This window comes from Amphiura filiformis, chromosome 3 (genome assembly GCF_039555335.1).
Source record: "Amphiura filiformis chromosome 3, Afil_fr2py, whole genome shotgun sequence".
Classification (NCBI taxonomy): domain Eukaryota; kingdom Metazoa; phylum Echinodermata; class Ophiuroidea; order Amphilepidida; family Amphiuridae; genus Amphiura; species Amphiura filiformis.
The window spans coordinates 36,400,699-36,418,457 of record NC_092630.1 but is presented as its reverse complement, the minus strand read 5'-3'; the positions used below and the strand labels follow the sequence as shown (position 1 = coordinate 36,418,457).

Genomic DNA, 17,759 nt, shown 5'->3' with positions numbered 1-17,759 from the left:
AGGCATCTTTCCCAAACGAGGATTTCTTATGATTTTTAGTATGGTCTTCTAGGGATCTCGAATGCACTGGCAAAATTAGATAATGTTGCATGTTGTAATAGTTCCACTTGAAGGGAAATCTTACTTTTCTTAGACTGATACATTTTGTGCTTAGAATGATTCAAATGAACCGTGTGTGGTCTTTTTATTTAAATTTTACCAAGTGTTTCATGAATTTATTTTATATGAAGTGTTCTTATAATTTTGTTTTGTTTTATTTCATTTCATTTCATTTCATTTCATTTCATTTCATTTCATTTCATTTCATTTCATTTCATTTCATTTCTCATTTCTCATTTCTAATTTTCATTTCTCATTTCTCATTTCTGATCTTTCATTTCTGATCTTTCATTTCTCATATCCCATTTCTTATTTCTAATTTCTCATCTTTCATTTCTCATTTCTCAATTCTCATCTTTCGTTTCTCATCTTTCATTTCTCATTTCCCATTTCTCATCTTTCATTTCTCATTTCTCATCTTTCATTTCTCATCTCATTTCTCATCTCATTTCTCGTCTCTCATCTCTCGTTTCTCATCTTTCATATCTCATTTCTCATCTTTCATATCTTATTTCTCACTGGCATTTCTCATTTTTCATTTCTCATCTTGCATTTCTCATCTTGCATTTCACATTTCTCATCTTTCATATCTCATTTTTCATCTCTCTATCTCATTTCTCATTTCTCACTGGCATTTCACATTTCTCATCTTTCATTTCTCATCTTTCATTTCTCATTTCTCATCTTTCATATCTCATTTCTCATCGAGTCTCATCCGTTTCTCATTTCCCAATTCTCATTCTCTAATTTCCCATTTCGGTTTATTTTGCATATTTCCTTGTATTTGCATCTCATGTTATTTTGTTATGATATCATTTTATTTTGAGTTATTTTATTCCATTTTATTAAATCTTTGAATTTGTTTAATTTTATTTCATTTCACCTCATTTTAACTGGTCATATCTAGCTTTTTTTTTTAAAGAAACATAAGCTATCCCACTCTTGGCACCACTAAACCATATTACCGAATTTTACAGGTAAATTGTAGCATGGTTTATAGGGGGAAATTAAACCCATTCTCAACTCCGATTTTGTATAAGAAGTAGTACCAGTTCAGATGCTCACGGGTGCGGATACCCCGGGTTGATATCGAATGATCCCACTCCTGACACCAAACGTCAAAAGATTGCACAAAATTACATTAGAAAGACATTGTGAAACATTGAAATGTGGTTTAACCAACAGCAAAACCATTTTCATTATATTTGATATATTGTATTTTTCTTTTTATTTATATTGTTTTATGAGTGATTCTTTTTCTGGCATTTTCACTAGAAATAAAATTATTATCAGCTTTCGTTTGACGTAGACACTTGCTTTACTCGCATATTACCGCTATTTTTCATATATTTTACTTTTAATGTATATGATTTGCGGAAACTTACTACATATTTATATTGTTAAATGAATATGTTCATAAGTATGAGTTCGTATGTAACGCCTCTTCGAAGTGGCTACAACTTTGTGACTCTCCCATTGAATGTTCTTGTACCAATCAAAGAGCTAAAAGAGAGAAAATGTCATCGACCAACTCGTAAGGGGCGCTAGACCAATCATGGTACCGGAAATTTTGGCCCGATCGACGCGACGACCAGCAGCGGAATGTTGTTTTGTTGAGTAGCTTTCCCGACCCCTCTTGTGCTTGATTCGGAATAAAACAGAGATTTCAGCGTCTCACGGGATATGCAACAACATCAGAGTTCCTAAAATCATCACGAGAACCCGTCTGGAGAAATTTCAGAAGGTCAGGGAGCTTGGTTCCACTATGATGGGTAAGTTTTTCCCTTTTTATTGCCTTCAAAACATCAGCATGTGTGCTTATTCTCTATTCATGAGGGCTCGCGATGGAGGCTTCTTATTTACTGCGATAGCGTTAGCAGCTCCAATCTTGATATATTTACATGACTTTCAAGCTCAAAAACTCTTGTTTAATCATCTTTCACCTTGCACTACCATTTTCTATCGTTTTTCTAAGACAATCGATGGTTTGTAGCGATCCACGTGGGCATCGGTTCGATGTTAAAGAACAACATTAGGTGCCTCAAAATATGAAGAGAAAAATAAGGTTCTTTGTATTCCTTTGTTCGCTTGGCTTTAGCTCTCTGTGTGCGAGTGTATATGTGTGGGCGGCCATGCGAGGCTGTACACAGCGCAATGGTCTGCCTTGTGTATGTGTTAAGCCAATGGCGTTCACTGCATAATATTAACCCTGGTCCTTTATTGCTTTATATTACAAATATCCAATTTACCCGACGCTGATGGGTGCAAAATGTCAACAGGCAAATTTTTCAAGTCTTCAAAGTTCCCCAAATTCATTTTGGTCTACATCCATACAATTTTTTTTTATCTTTTAGTGTTTTTGTGGTTAACAAAGTTTTGATACCAAGGGTTGTTTTTCTTCACTTGGCTGCACAGCAATAATGCATGCACTATTCAGACTATTATTCCTTTGTTGTGCTTTGTTTTTTAACAGGCAAATTGAACCTAAAATGGAAGAATATAATTGAATTTTGAGTTGCTGAACCATAGAGTTTTAAAAGTTTGCACAATTGAGCTTAAATTAAATCTAAATTGAGGTAGAACATGATTCTTGCCATTCATGAACTGATGAAGTAAACTTATATAAAGTTAGGCCTATTATTTATTAATTATAATAAAATGAATGGGCACTGTATTTTAATGTTATGATGTATGCATTTTCCAGTAAAGTAAATTATTGTAACCCTTGATGAGAGCGTACTTCCGCAGGACTTCCGTGAATGTTGAGAAACTCGCGATGTGTATGGCGGTGGAATTAACGATACGTATGTATACCGTACTGCGCTTTGGAGGCGCTGTTTAACATCTCAGAAGTACGCTCTCATCAAAGATTTTAAGCAGCAAAATACTGTACAGGTTAAGATTTTTGGTCATGGTTCATAACTCTTATTGTTTCCTTATGATGCTATTCTTGTTTAGTTTTGTTTGTACTAGAATAGACTATGTTCAATGTTCAAAAGTTAACAATTACATTGTACAATGTATCTTTTGTATATCTTTATTTATTGCCCTAATGTGTTTGTATGTATAATGTACGATAATCTTTTATGTTTGAAAGTATAAATAAGAACTATATAAGAAACAAATTTTCATATTTAGTGATGTTGTTGTAATTATGTAAATTAGTTTATTTTTGGGTTACCATACTTTATTTCATTTTATTCTGTTTAATCTAATTTTATTCCATTATCATCTAATTTAAGTTAGACTTTAATTTCATTTTATCTGGTCATCTGTCATTTTTAGCTGTCCCACCCGTGCCACCACTAAACGTGCTAAATGTGCATACCATTTTCTAGATCAATTTGACTTATTTTTAAAAGGCTTTTCTTAAAACCAGATAGTTATTATTATGTACCAGTGAAAAAATAGGAATTTTTATTGTAATAAAATGATAAGATACAAGTCAAAAAAAAGTTACCGGGGGGGTTATAGGAACCTACGACAATAATGTAGCTTGCTGTTTTGGACCATCATTTTCAATTTCAGGCCTAGGGATATAGTCATAGTACTAATTATCTAGCTTTTTCCCATTTAACAATTTAAACTATGTTATCTATTAAATTATGAATTTACAATACTACTAGAATATTTCTAGATCTTAAATGATTAATTAACCTGGTTATGCTCCTTGCAAACCCAGTTCATTACCTCAAATTTCTTGTGATTTTGCAAGATCAAAACTGACAAAAATACATTGTATTTGTAAACAACATCATATTCATAATACTAAATAAATCCCGAGTTTCCAACTTTTTACAAACTTTACATGATGTACATGATTTATGAATTTATGGCATTATTGAATAAGCGATTGTAACATTGCTAGACCTTAGGCCTACTTTTAAGTTTTACCCTAAGGTAGTATTAAGTCAATGGTAGGGGTACATAGAAATTGTAGGGGTGGGTATTGTAAGGGGATTTCCATCAAGTATGTCAAGTGAATTCAAAAGACTGGACACTTGTTTGCAATTATTTTCATGTAGCTTTCAGGTTGTAGGCCTACAGACAGACCTGTAGTCTTTCAATGGTGGAAAATACAGCCAAGGAAATCAAAAAGTGCTTGCAATTTCACTAGATGTACTAACCTATAGATCAGTAGAGTGGAAGTATAGTCCGTTAGCAAACTGCGACCCCGGTTCAACTATGTACTAACATAAGTATCAGTGGAGTACTGTTCCTAACCCCCCTCCCTCAAGACTTTTGCATGCTGACTTTTTCTACACCTACCTTTTGCTGTCTTTGCAACCCATCAGTTCTGGTATACCAATTTTTCACAAGGTACCCCAATTTGCCCCAATTGGGCACTTTAAGACACTTTTGCCCAAATTTGCCCAATTGGGCGATTGACCTCCATTGAAAACCCACCCATCGATATACCAATTCGCTGAATAAGTACCGTGTCCCAAAACTGTGGCATTCCCTGTATATTTCAACCAGGGAGACACCCACCCGATACAGACAGGAGATACTAGAGCTCTATAAAAAGATGTAGCGCAGAGCTAGTGCTTGGGGGGAAAGAGCCCCCAACCCTGATAGAAAAAACAAAACAAAAACCTGTATGTACGCCTGCCCACAGCATTCAAAAAAATTTAAGAATGATGCTCTATAAGCCACCCTCCAGATTTCTGAAAGAAAAACAATCTGAAGTTTCCACACAGAAAAGTATGGGGATTGCCCATTGCAAAAGAAATGCAGACAATTTTCAGAGTTTTTATCCTAAGGATACCTACCGCATACCCTTGCTTATGGAGAGTTCATAGAATAAATAAATTAGCTTGTGAAGCTAAGGTTTTGCCTGTTCAACCCCTCCCTCTATCCCCAGGTGCCAAAAGGGAAACACTAGTAAGTATCAATCTCCCATGGAACTTCTTGTGGTTTTTGGACATAAACTTTTTTTTTTATTCACTGTACTTGGAGCTGGTGGGGACTGGGGGGAAAAGACACACGACAAAGATGTAAGCCATGAAAAAACTCCTGCAAAATGCATGAAAAAAAGAAACAAACCAAAACAGGAAGACACACAAACTTATCCTTCCCAGTCCAGATCTCAAAATGCTCAGTGAAATAGTTTGGTTTTCTCATTGTTGTATGTTAGGGAATAGGGATCCCATTCTAATTTGAAAATGTTACAATTACAATAATTATAAATATTTTCGGAAATTATTAGAAATCTTTCAAAAAGATGTATTGTGCGGTATTATTTTATCATACACGACAATCTTAAATTACAAAATGTACCGTGTTGATCTTACTTGACTCAATGCATTAGATGCAGTGTCCACTGCATGGTTGAATGCGTTTTGAAATTGATTGGTGTTTCCCGATTAGTATAAAATTAAAAAAGTTGTTCTGTTGGGAAAATGTTAGATTAGTTTAAAATCAGGGTTAAATCAAGTAAAATAAAAAGTTCATTAAGGTCCTTCCCTTTGCTTTCCAAGTAGTGATGCGATCAAAAGGAATTGCTTGTCACACAGAATTAGTTCACATTCCTTATCAAATAAGAGGCTTGAAAACCATTCCTTGAGCACTTCCTAAAATATTAATTACCATCGTTGTGTTATTGAAAACAATGAAATTTACTTGGCCAAATCTTCAATTCAGTTGCACCAGTTATGAACTCATTTTGATTTTATGGCACAGTTAGCACTTCCTCCCCAGTCCTCATACAAGATTTTCTGACAATGTCCTGTTTTTAACCCGACTGCTTTAGATAAGTTTCCTCTCTCAAATAATGATCGCACATTGAAGACCATGGCAAGCTACGTTATAAAGTCAAATGTATAAAAAATAGTAACTTGTGTGCATGCAGATGGTTATGTTTTCTTTTGCAGACTTTTATTTACAGAGTTCTCTTCCAGACATATTTCTACCAGATTTGATTGGTTGTCATCAGATCAGGAATATTATTTGAAACAAACAAAGTGACGTATATGTTTTATGTTAATGTTATTGTCACCACAGATCCACATAGCCATAACACTCAAATGCAGTACTACAACCAACAAAATGATTGTAAGTATCTTTTTTTTATATATTCAACGCCAGGATCTTTAACAGTTTTTGCATCTTGTGCAGATTGCACTTGATCTAGCAGAACTTGATATCAATTTATTGGATTAGGCAAAAAAAAAATAATGGTTTGTCTCAAAGCTCACGAGTGGTTTGAAAACAAATGCGAAATGCGATTTTTAAAAAATTTTTTATTCCCAACTTTTTTCATAGTATTTGGAGAAAAAAATCTGATTTTCGCCGAATTTTTCTGGAAAAACTAAAAAAAAAAAAAATTTTTTGAAATAAAAAAAAATTCCACATTTCTTTTTTTTTTTCCAAATCTCACGATTTTACAAATCGCGCATACGAGCTTTGAGACAAACCTTTTTTTTTTGCCTTATGAGTGGCAGCTGGACACATTGCACACCAATGCAGCTTTCATCTTCAACTGTGTCTTTGAATAAACCATGAATGATATGTTAAAGTGACCAATCACCTTCAAACCACTGTTGTGATCAACATGCGATCAAGTCATCAAGATGCAAACTGTTCTAAATTCTGGCGATGAATATATTTTTCTCGCCAACATTATTTCTAGATTTTAACCAACAACATTTTCTTTTCCTTACCTTTTTTTCAACTATCCATAAACATGTTGCACTTGATGTCATATGTTTTGATCAGTTTATACATGTATGGATTGTTTGTTTAAATATTTCCCCCCTCTTTTATATCTATTCGGGTCTGACTGTGCTTTTATACTCTTTTTTGTGTTCTTTTGTCAATGTTTTCTGTGTATATGTGTCTTCAATGTTCTGTTTGAACCACATTATTTCTGTGGGTATAGTGGCCTAGCTAACCTTACCCCCTTACAGCTTGTTTTTTCGGTGGTTTAAGGTTTCTGCTTCGTATTTAAGTACCGTATTAAGCTATCTCTACCAATTTGCAATTTTGTGCGTTGTAAGTTTTGTATGCAAAAAGAAAGGTAAGTTACATACACATATAGCAAACCATAGGGGCTGGACGGTATACTAACATTCACTAAAAACGACTCCATTAATCGATAACAACAGCAGATCTCCATCTCCATACACGGGCAGTAAAACTAAAATCAGCCACATTTTGGCTGTCCTCAACTAGTAGTGACTGTTGTATTCTGGAATATGTAGGGTTGTTCAGTTGTTAAAATGAGAATTCTATGTTTTGATTGAAGAAATCTGTTTGCTTTTGTGTTTAAGTAAATACTCTTCCCCTTCCTTGCCGTTGTTTCGTGTGTACCAGTGATGTATGGACCGCACTGCACTAGCGTGTTTTTCTTGAAAGATCTTGAAAGTTCACATTGCAAGCATTTATTTGTCAAACTGAACACCAGCTTCATACAATTGCCTAGGAAACTAAAAGGGAAATATATAGTTGCTATGGTAATATTTTTGTGAAAAGGTTGATTCTTAGATGTGTTGTTGTATCATATTTTGTCAGTGTGTTAATAAGTTCACAATGTGATGAATCTCTTCCACGCAAACCGCACCTTGAAAGCTGAATTTAAATTGTGATGTATTGGATAAGTGCTTGATGTTGTGTTGATAATTACACTGTTTTCATTGTATGAAAGAGAAAAATATAAAACGTGACATTTCAAAAGAATATTTGTGATTTTAGGACACTGCATGCGCAACAAAATAATTTCACACATCTGATATGGATATTTCCCAATTTAAATTAAATGCATTGGTTGTATGGTACATGGGTCTCTTCAAAAGCGATTTCATTCATTTGAATGGCTGAAAATAAAATCTGAATGCATATAATTCTGAAGATAATTATAATTAAACAGATTACAAACCTTTCTATGTTGGGTCACATTGTATCCAATACCGATGCTAGGAATCTGGAATGAATTCCAGTATGAACACAAAACGATGATGCCAATGACCGCAATGTTGAGTTATTCTTTGGTCAGTCAGTGGCGTCAACACTAACAACACTTACAATGCCATCAGTGCTTTTATGCACAGCTATATCTCACTCTTATGATTTTATAGTGAGCGACGCAACGGGAATCAATAATTTTGTGTACAAAGTTCTTGACATTGAAGTTGGCAAATTATGCACGATGATGCAATCAGCTTAGAGCGTGGAAATGGTGTCGTGGAGGATTTGAGTTGAAATTGACCTTGTGTATTTGCTTTGATTTAGGAAAATAAGGAAATTATGCTATTTTTGCATTTTGACATTTGGAAAGATGAAAAGTGTTCATGACGTTATATGAGGAGAATTCATTTTAGGTACATGACTTCTGCAGGACTCTTGTGATCAAATGATACAAAAAAGTAAAAATAAAATAATGAATACCGTTGCTAAGCAAGGCATACATGATATTTGTGATGTGCCAGTGCAGCCATGTAACATGATGTTGATGACCGCAACAAGTGACTGGAAGCAAATCAAAATTGTCTTAAATTAAACAGTTTTTTGTCTAAATATAAACAAAAGTTATTGGAATGTGACTGAAGGGAAGATTTACCAAACTCAAATCAATGTGTAAAAAATATTGATGACTTCAGTTTTAATTTAGAATTTCATCTGGTAAGACACTGCATCAACAATGTTCTTACGTACTAGAAAGGAAATGATGTTGAAAACACCTGATTGGCATTATAAATTAAGTCAACTAACCAGATTCCCTTTGTTCCCTATTATAAATGGAGTTGCCAGGTTTTCTCTACTATAATATTGTTGTTGAAGGCATAAACTTCCAATTTAATTTAGCCATCTACTTCCTGTAGTAGTTGCTGTCCTGCGTGCAATTTGATCAGATCTCAGCGACTCACTGAGTGAGGACGTTAAACTTGCCAAACATATCTTAAAGGTACACTTCAGAAAACAGATGCCCTTAAATGATCTATAAATAGTGCCTGAAAGGCATACTTGAAGCGTGATTCTAACTTTTAAAAGTACAGGGAAGATTCTTACACCGTCAAGTCATTTACGCATTGCAAAAGAAACCTTTTCTTCATTGAAAGTAAAATAGAAAACTTAAAGACACGGATGGAAGATAACATCACTGTGACCATGCAGGGTGTAAACTTGGGACCTACAGTTTCAGTTGACTGGTTAAGTGCTCCAGGTACGGATCCAGGGGGCTAGGACCCAAAAATAACCAGAGAAAGAAAAATATTTTATAAAATCAACCTTTTTCACAAGCATACATGGGTCCATCAATTTTGGTGAGCAAAGCAAGCCTGAAATTGCTTTAAATGCCTTCCTCCATTTTACCTGAAGTGCTCTCAACTGAGCTAATGAGATACAGATGAGATTTTAAAGCTTTGTATCATTCGGACTCATATTTTTATTCCCTCATAAACATTTTCTTGGTGGAAATGTATTTGGTGTTACTGGAAAAGTGGACATTTTTGTTTGATAATTCTTTTGCACAGTTGTTGGCATGTGTTGGTTAGTTTTCTCCAGCCAAGAAATACAGCATACAAGTAAGATGTATGTTCATTTCTACAATATTTTGTAGTTCTCAAATTGCTGAAGACAACCAACAGTTTCAAAGAATCACTAAAAAAACCAACCTCAATCAATAGAGTACCGGTAGAACTAAAACTAGAACTAACTCGATGAGGGCCCACAGTCTGCGACTAGTGCATAACCAGCTCATTTCGAGGGAGGCAAAAGACCTGTAAATAAGAAATTTGTCCCGGTTGGAGCATAGTTCAAAAAGGGCCGATTTGAAATAAAAAATAATTTGGTTTTTGTCCCTATTTCACCCAAGAATATTTTTCCACCGGGGCACACTGTCCCGATGCCCATGATGCAGCCCTGGGCTATATAAATGGTCCCCACCTGATAATAGACTTCATACTCATTACTCGCATAGGACTTTACGGTCACACATATTGGTCAACACTGGAAAGTTTTAAACATAATACTTCTTTACAATGCTAGAAACAATCAAAGCGCACACCAAGTGAATAATATACCTTTACCATAACAACTGTCATTTTACATTAAAAACCAATACCGGTACTTGTAGAAATCATTGATTTTGAATAAGTTACGCTCCATGGCTGGTTGTGGCTCCAGAAATAGTCGTTTTCCCCTTCAAATTTGTAGCATGTTTTCTCTTTTTTACTGCATGCCAAGTCAGTGCTTCAGCTTCCCAGTTTTAAGTGGAGTGGTATTGGTAATAATATTTTCTTAATTTTTGCATTGTTAATTAGTCACATCCGCAATTCAATCCACTACTGGTTTTTCATTCATTAAGTGTATTGTCAAGTATATTGACAGAATTGAGAAATAGGCTAAACAATTCAAATTAATAAATCATGTATCTGAATTTGGCACAGCTAGACAAGATCAGTACAAGACTCTCAACAATAAAGTTGACGGAAAGAAAGAAACACCGAAATTAAGGAAGAGGGCTGCCAAAGCTTAGCAAGGTGTGACACATGTAAAACGCTTTGGTGTATTTTACTTGTTTTTTTCGTTAATTTGTTCCTTTGTGTAATATGCTGAATTCATCGTAGCAGCACACGCTTAAATTCACTATAGATTGCACGCCCGTTTTCTGCAGTGAATTCATGTTTAAACAAGTTTCTCACAAAAAAATGCAATTTTACTGAAAAGCTGGAAAGTTGCCAATTTTAACATTATACGACGGGTATGTCGATAGCTTGATGTATACTTGCTGAGTTTGGCGTGATGGGGAACATTGACACAAGAAACGAAAAATTCAACAAGATTCAGAATACATATATCGACAAGTTACGAACATTTGTTTCCTTTTCAAATTCTTTTTTTTTTTTGTCTCAAAAAGAATATTTTTCAGATTAAGTTCTGCAATTATATTGTACATGAAAAACAACAAACAAAATGACATAAACAAGTGGGATTTGTTAAAGGCAAGAGAAATTAGGATTTCTTCAACTGGATTACCAAAAACCTGCTCGATAATTTTCATTTTTTTTTTAATTTAAAATTTAATTTAGTAGTTCAAAAAAAAAAAAGTCACATAAAATTGTTAAAATTGTCCAAAGTTGAATAAAAACAATAGAAAGAATGTAACACAGTGAACATATTTTTGAATAGAATTTTTTCGAAGAAAATTTGCAATTTCAAAGTACCGAGGTAGTTAAAATCAGCAAGAAGTGATTGTGAAGTGAAAAAAATTGAAAACTGAAAGGGAAAGAGAGACAAAGAAGAAAATAACCAAGTCGGGCGGGAAAAGCTCTTGTTTTCTAGAAGTTAGGCGCTATAATTTGACAAATCTTAGTATTGTATTTCATTTCAAAGTAGACAGGAATTAGATTGTATATTGATGGAGTTATGCGTGGTTTTCTCATTCTTTTTCTCTTCTCTCTCTCTCTCACTCGCCTTTTCTCTTGCACACCCACGCTACCTGCGTACTATATTTACAGCTAACATTTTTCGTGGGACAATAAAATTTGCACCTGACCTGTGCAACTTTGGGAATGCAGTGAAATTAACAAAATACGCATAAATTACTAAATTGTAGTAAAATTCACATTGAAAATATCATCCTAATTTTAAACTATCAATTAGATGCTTCGTCTGTTACAATCTGTGAAAATAATAGCACCGGAAAATTGGCGCTGAATCATCATTGGATGGTAACATTCTCTTTTTATGGGTTTATTCTGTGTCACTATCTCATTGTATCTGCTTTTGCTATTACAAGGTGAATTAAAAGCTTGGAAAATATTTTGAAATGGCTGCCATATGGTCATCTGCAACTTCAAAAGTAATCCCCATAAATTTACATAAAACTAATTTTCATCTTAATAGAATATCATTCTGTGACAAGAATAGTTTAATTAGGATGGGATATTTTCTTATATTTATTACTCTTTATGTTCATGTCTTGATACTTGGTCGTGCTTGTAAAGGACATAGTACCAAGGGCAGCCATTTCTTCTTGCTACATTAACAATTTCACACCACAAACCCATCCTTCTGCTCACCAATTTAATTTCCAATCTTAAAATAAATGGGAAAAAGGGACATTTTTGTAGCAGGTATGTGTGCATAATATGCAAGTAATCTCTCCAAAGCTTTTGTGTGCATACCATCAGTGAGATATTGCCAGTGATTGAGTTTTGTTATGCATACAGTGGAAGGCTTTATCGTTTTTATTGTCTTGATGAAAAAGATTCATGACTTCCTTCACAAATATGCACTTTATAATGCCTTGCACGATGTGTCGGCCTGCACGCACAAGTATCGACGTGTATGCATGCACACACCAAACCAGAAGGCGCACAAACACACCCCCACACCTGTACATGACATCGCACCCACATACATACCATCATTCAAATGGACACCTTCATATACCTGCACAAAAAACGCACACCTGTGCTTAAAAGATCACATGTGGACACGCATGCACGCACACACGTTCCGCTCTCTCCGGCTAATGACCGCATCAATTTGAACCAATTATCAAGTGAAATTTTCCCTGCTATGATGTTTCTTGGTGAGCAGTTGTTCCCATGGCTTTTAATATTTCGCAAAGTTCTTTGTCTTTTTCATCTTTGGTGGTGGTGGTTTTAATAGTTTCCTGTATTGGAGTAAATTGCTAATATTTTGCTGAGAGAGCTTGGGACGCACTGCACTAATCCGAGAAATAACCATAAAATTGGTCAAATCTCTACACCCTGCCCGGCTGTAAAGTATTTTCCAAGTGTTGTGACATGCGTGGCAGTAGTGTAAGAAAAGGATTCATTTTTTTGAAAATTTCATATGAGGAGTGACATATCTTTGTAATGTTATTGTCATCACAGATCCACATAGTCATAATCCACAAATGAGGTACTACAGTAATCAACAAAATGATTGTAAGTATTATTGATATTTTCACCAGCATTGCTAGTATTTTTAAAACCAAGCCACTTTTCTATTCCTTTTTATTGCTAGTGTGATTCTGTGATAAATTGGTTTGCCTGCACAAGTCGTTTTTTTTTCCAAACAATCGATATGTTTTTATATCAATTATTTTGTCGAAGTTTTCATTCAATTTCCATTATTTATTAGTGCTACAGCAGTTATATATTAATTTGTGTCTTTAGATGAAATGCCACATAGGTTTTATATTTCCAAGTTGTCATCATTTTATCAATCTCCCGGCTTTTGCAAAAAATATTGAGATGCAGCCCATGCTCCATCCCGTTTTCAAATTTTATCCCCCCTCCCTAATTTTTTGTGCACTACGGAATGGCTCCTTGCAAACCCTATACGATGGTAATGATGAGTAAGATGCTGTATTGATTTCAGTATGATGGCATACAGTCATGATTAAGCATTGTGAAGTATTATAAGGAAAAAAAGCGATCGTTTTATTTCCATAGTTGATTTGATCCGTCACAAAGGATCTGAGTGGAATGTATTTCTTGCATCATATTGCATTTTGAAGGGAAAAGATTACGTATGTTTACAGAGGAACATTGGTATGGGTTTTGGCAATTACGCTATTTAGTTTTTGGTTTCTGATAAGCTTTTGATACAAGTTACCAATAGAGATAATTCATGGACAGCTGCCCAGTGCTATTGATGCTCATAAATAGCATGTAGGGTTAATTTTCTCTGAAACACTACGTCTATGAGAAGTTCAGCGAACACACATGGTTAGTGTCTCCCAGGGATGTTTAGCAGCAACTGTTAGCGAGCAGTTGTTAGTTTTTCATTAAGTTGAAGTTGCAAATCAAAAAGAGAAGGAGAAAGGAGAAAATGCACCAGTGAAGTATATCCAGTATGCCACTAGGATTTTAAATGCACCCTATTCGAATTGACATTTAATGAGCGGATCCCTTGTTTGAAAACTCAAGGGGCAAAATAAGCTTTTTGTTTGAGTCATGCATTGCAAATTTCCCGAGCTTTGGATGTGAGGAAAAGATGATGAATTTGTAGCATAAAAGAAAGCAATTATTTTCCAATCAAACCATTAGAAAATTTTGGGGAATAGAGGTTATGGATAAATGGGGACTAACGATTAGATATTGAAAACAGGGCAAAAATCTTAAAAGTGATAAGTTTACTCTGATTTCTAAGTTCTAATATCCATTAGTTTTTTGGAGAAATAAAAATTGATACCAGTTTTTGAGAAAAACAAAGGAAAATTGAGATGTTTTCTGTTCTAAAATTAGAAGAAAAAAATGAAATGACAAAGTATCCGAGATGACTAAATAAAAATAGCCTGCAATTCCCCAGGCTGTAGCATTTAATTGGGGCCTACAGAAAACATTTGATTTTCAACCGGTAGCTATATCAGCGGCATAGTGCCGAGTGTTCTCAACCAAATTGATGCGTTGAGGATGGCACACTAGTTTAAATTAGTAACGTGTGTGTGTGTGCTGTATACCAAGATCTAGCTTGAGTAATAGAGCTCTGGGTTGGTTTGAATCCAGGGAGTAAACCTGCAGCAATTTGTCATGGGCCTGTAGCCCCTTTGGGAGCGATGCTGTAACTCAATGATAAGTTAACGGCACCATCATTGCTAAATGAAACCCTCCAACAGGATGAGAGAATACGGTCAGAGCAGCCATGTGAAACTTGTTGCATGAAATGCTTCATTAGATGGTGGTATTTGTGTGAAAAGGCTGGTTACACTCGGCGCGCTAAGTACCTATTCATTAGTGTTACGGTTCGTTTTACAATCAGAATACAGTAAATTACAACTCGTATGAGTTTCTGAGAGAAAATGTAGGGGCAAGAGAGGGTATGGACATTACAAAATGCCAGTCGAGATAGCCATCAATTGTGTGTTTCATTCAAGTTGAAAGGTGTTGCACTGCACAGTTTGCAAAATAGATTTCCTAGTGATATATTGTTTCAATCGATGGTAGATGAATCATTGAAGCTACAAATATCACTAGCCAGGGGAAAGAGGGGAAGGAAGGGTCCTAAGTGGGGGATCAGGCTTGCCCCTCTCGTCACTACCAATAGTCTAGAGTCATTGCTACTTTTAAAATCCTGTTATGTTAAGCAGTAGATCGAATCAGGAATGAACATGATGAATGCTTTTCCAATGCAGTGCCCTGGTTGGTTGAGTTGGTAGGTCTGTCTACGTAATGTTGATTCACACCTGCATTTATTTTATACATCAATACATAATGTATTTATGTTGTTATGCTGCTGTTTTATTTGTATGTATGTTGCACCAACTGGCATAGGCCATAAATGTTATGTTACTGTTTTTATGTTTCTTTTTTATCAATATCATTGTGTTATTTCTTCTTACACTACAGGCATACTAAAATCCAATAACGCTCTGTAGGCAAATCATGTAAATTTTGATTAAATTAAATTGGAGATTTTTAAAATGAATTTTCCAAATCAAAATCACAAAATGAATTTATAACAGTTTCATTGAACTATAGTGCTAGCCAGTAGTACATGTGACTAGTATGGCGCATAAACTAATTTTTATTACCAACTTCCACATAAGGTAAAATGACAATACTACAATATAAGTAGTGAATATATGGCATTTTGAAAGCATTACTGGCAATTTATTTGATCACGAAGGGAGCAACAATAGTAATTATTATATTGTCAGATAGAGAATTGAGCAAGTAATTGGATTTGCTCATCTAGCTGATTTGTGAGAAGAAAAAGGCATTTTACAGAATTGACATAATCCTGATTGCAGGATTAGAATTTCACATATTCTGGCAATATATATTGCAAAGATTCTTGCAAAACAAATTGCATGAATTAAGATTGATTCTTGCACATTTTCAAAATCTACAGAATCAATTGATTTCTACAAAATCAAAATTTGATGATAACATGATGTTATGAAATGCTAAAGCCCTGATTATTTGCTATGAGCATTGAGCAATATGGTCAGTAAATCATCAATAAAAATATAAATAGCCAACTTTCTGCAGGTCCGCACATGGTTGCAATTTCCGCAAGAGAAGGGATTGGAATTTGCACAAACGTATACGGAAGAGCAAGATTTTGATTTTAAAGTAAAAGAAGAAATGACCAGACCTGTAATTATTCTGAAAGAACTATATCTGAAGGCTATCAATTATTCATTGCTCACTCTGAATGTTGTAGAACTAATGAAAATACATTTATTCCACCTTTGTTTTCTTCCATTCCTTTTTACAAATCATTTTGACGTCATTTTTCAACATGTTCTCCGTGCCATATAGGCTTAGTTTACACTGATCGGAAAAAAGCTAGCTGGCATGTCGAACAAGCATGGAAACATTCAATGTACCAAGTTGGGTAAAATGCGAAAAGATGGAAGACAGTAGAATTGGAGACAAGGAGCTGTCCTACTTGGCATTCATTATATCCAAATTTGTTTTTGATGAGGAGAAGATGACCCATTGTGTTTGAATCCTCGGGGTTTGAATCATTATCCCGGACAATTTTGTATCCATGTTAACTTTGCATTTGTGTTTAGCTGTTGTTATGTAATGTGCCACACACCTGGCAATCCAGATTTTGTTTTTGGTCCAGTGACATACATCTGTACTAGTAGTGTAGAAAGCCTCAATACTCACACTGCACCTGTGTGCAGGCTGCAGGCATGCATTCATACTTGGCTGCAGCAACACAAATCTTCGAGAAAAAAAAAAGTTCTTGGTTTTTTGGTGTCGTATACCAAAAGAATTTTCACCTGGAATCCATAAAAGTAGCAAGCACAGTGCAGTGATGAGATTTTGTTATAAATGCAGATTTTTGGGATCTTTCTACACATGTTAGTACCTGCACTATGTTACTTACAGCAGTTAAATGAATGCCATCTTTTTTACAGTTGCTGCCAAGTATGAATGCTCCAGTTACAGTCCTTGGTCACGTGCCTTACCTTCTTCAACATTACCTTCTTCAAATTCATTGCGTATGTATTCGTATAGTAATAATGGCAAGTCTCTGTGTAAACGATGTAAATAAGAATCTGTATAACGAAGTGTAAAATGAACGATTAATTAATATTTTCAGATACTACAGTAAGATCGTTAGATTTGTTGAAAATATGTATTTAAATTTAAATAACGGACATGAACAGTGCAAGTTAGTCAAGGGATTTCATACCTGATTTTCATCTTTAAAGGAGTTAGATCAGGGTCTTAGGCAGGATTTGAAGGTTTGGGTGTGTAAATTCAAAAAACTGGGTGTGTAAATTGGAAAATTTGTGTACAAAGTATAGGCCATGTGGGCAAGATATATCATTGATCAAGTTTCTTCAGATTTGTTAAGTATTCAATGTATTAATGGTTAGAATTGGATTGGAGAGTACAAAAAGGGCATCTATCAAAGCAGGAGGCAACAATGGCAGTGTGTTGTAAGAATATGAGTGACACATTTTATAATGTTTATGCCATCACAGATCCTCCACGTAGTCATAGTCCACAAATGAGGTACTACAAACAACAAAGCGAATGTAAGTATTAGTTTCAAATTCACCATCTCTCACCACCGGCATTGCTAGCCCAAACCAAGCCACCTTTTCTTATTATATTTTATTATTGCAAGTGTTATTTTGTGGTTTATTGGTTGTTAAGTCTTCCTGCACGAGCCTTTATATTTATTATCATTATATTTATATCAAGCTCAAGTTTTCTATTCCTGTGGTGCTTGCCTTC

General features: G+C 34.8%; 1 protein-coding gene across 7 annotated transcripts in view; it reads left to right on the top strand.

Moving 5' to 3' along the window:
- The first annotated feature begins 1,669 nt into the window (after positions 1-1,669).
- Positions 1,670-17,759, top strand: part of LOC140148439 (uncharacterized) — a 45,337-nt gene continuing 29,247 nt past the window's right edge. Inside the window, exons 1-5 of one of the 7 annotated variants that reach the window (XM_072170378.1) lie at positions 1,670-1,871; positions 6,103-6,153; positions 12,942-12,995; positions 16,931-17,014; positions 17,504-17,557. In XM_072170378.1, the coding sequence (XP_072026479.1) occupies positions 1,865-1,871; positions 6,103-6,153; positions 12,942-12,995; positions 16,931-17,014; positions 17,504-17,557 (250 nt within the window). In that variant the 5' untranslated portion in view covers positions 1,670-1,864. The remainder of the gene's footprint in view (positions 1,872-6,102; positions 6,154-12,941; positions 12,996-16,930; positions 17,015-17,503; positions 17,558-17,759) is intronic. The other 6 variants (XM_072170379.1, XM_072170380.1, XM_072170381.1 and 3 more) reach the window with 6 other exon arrangements.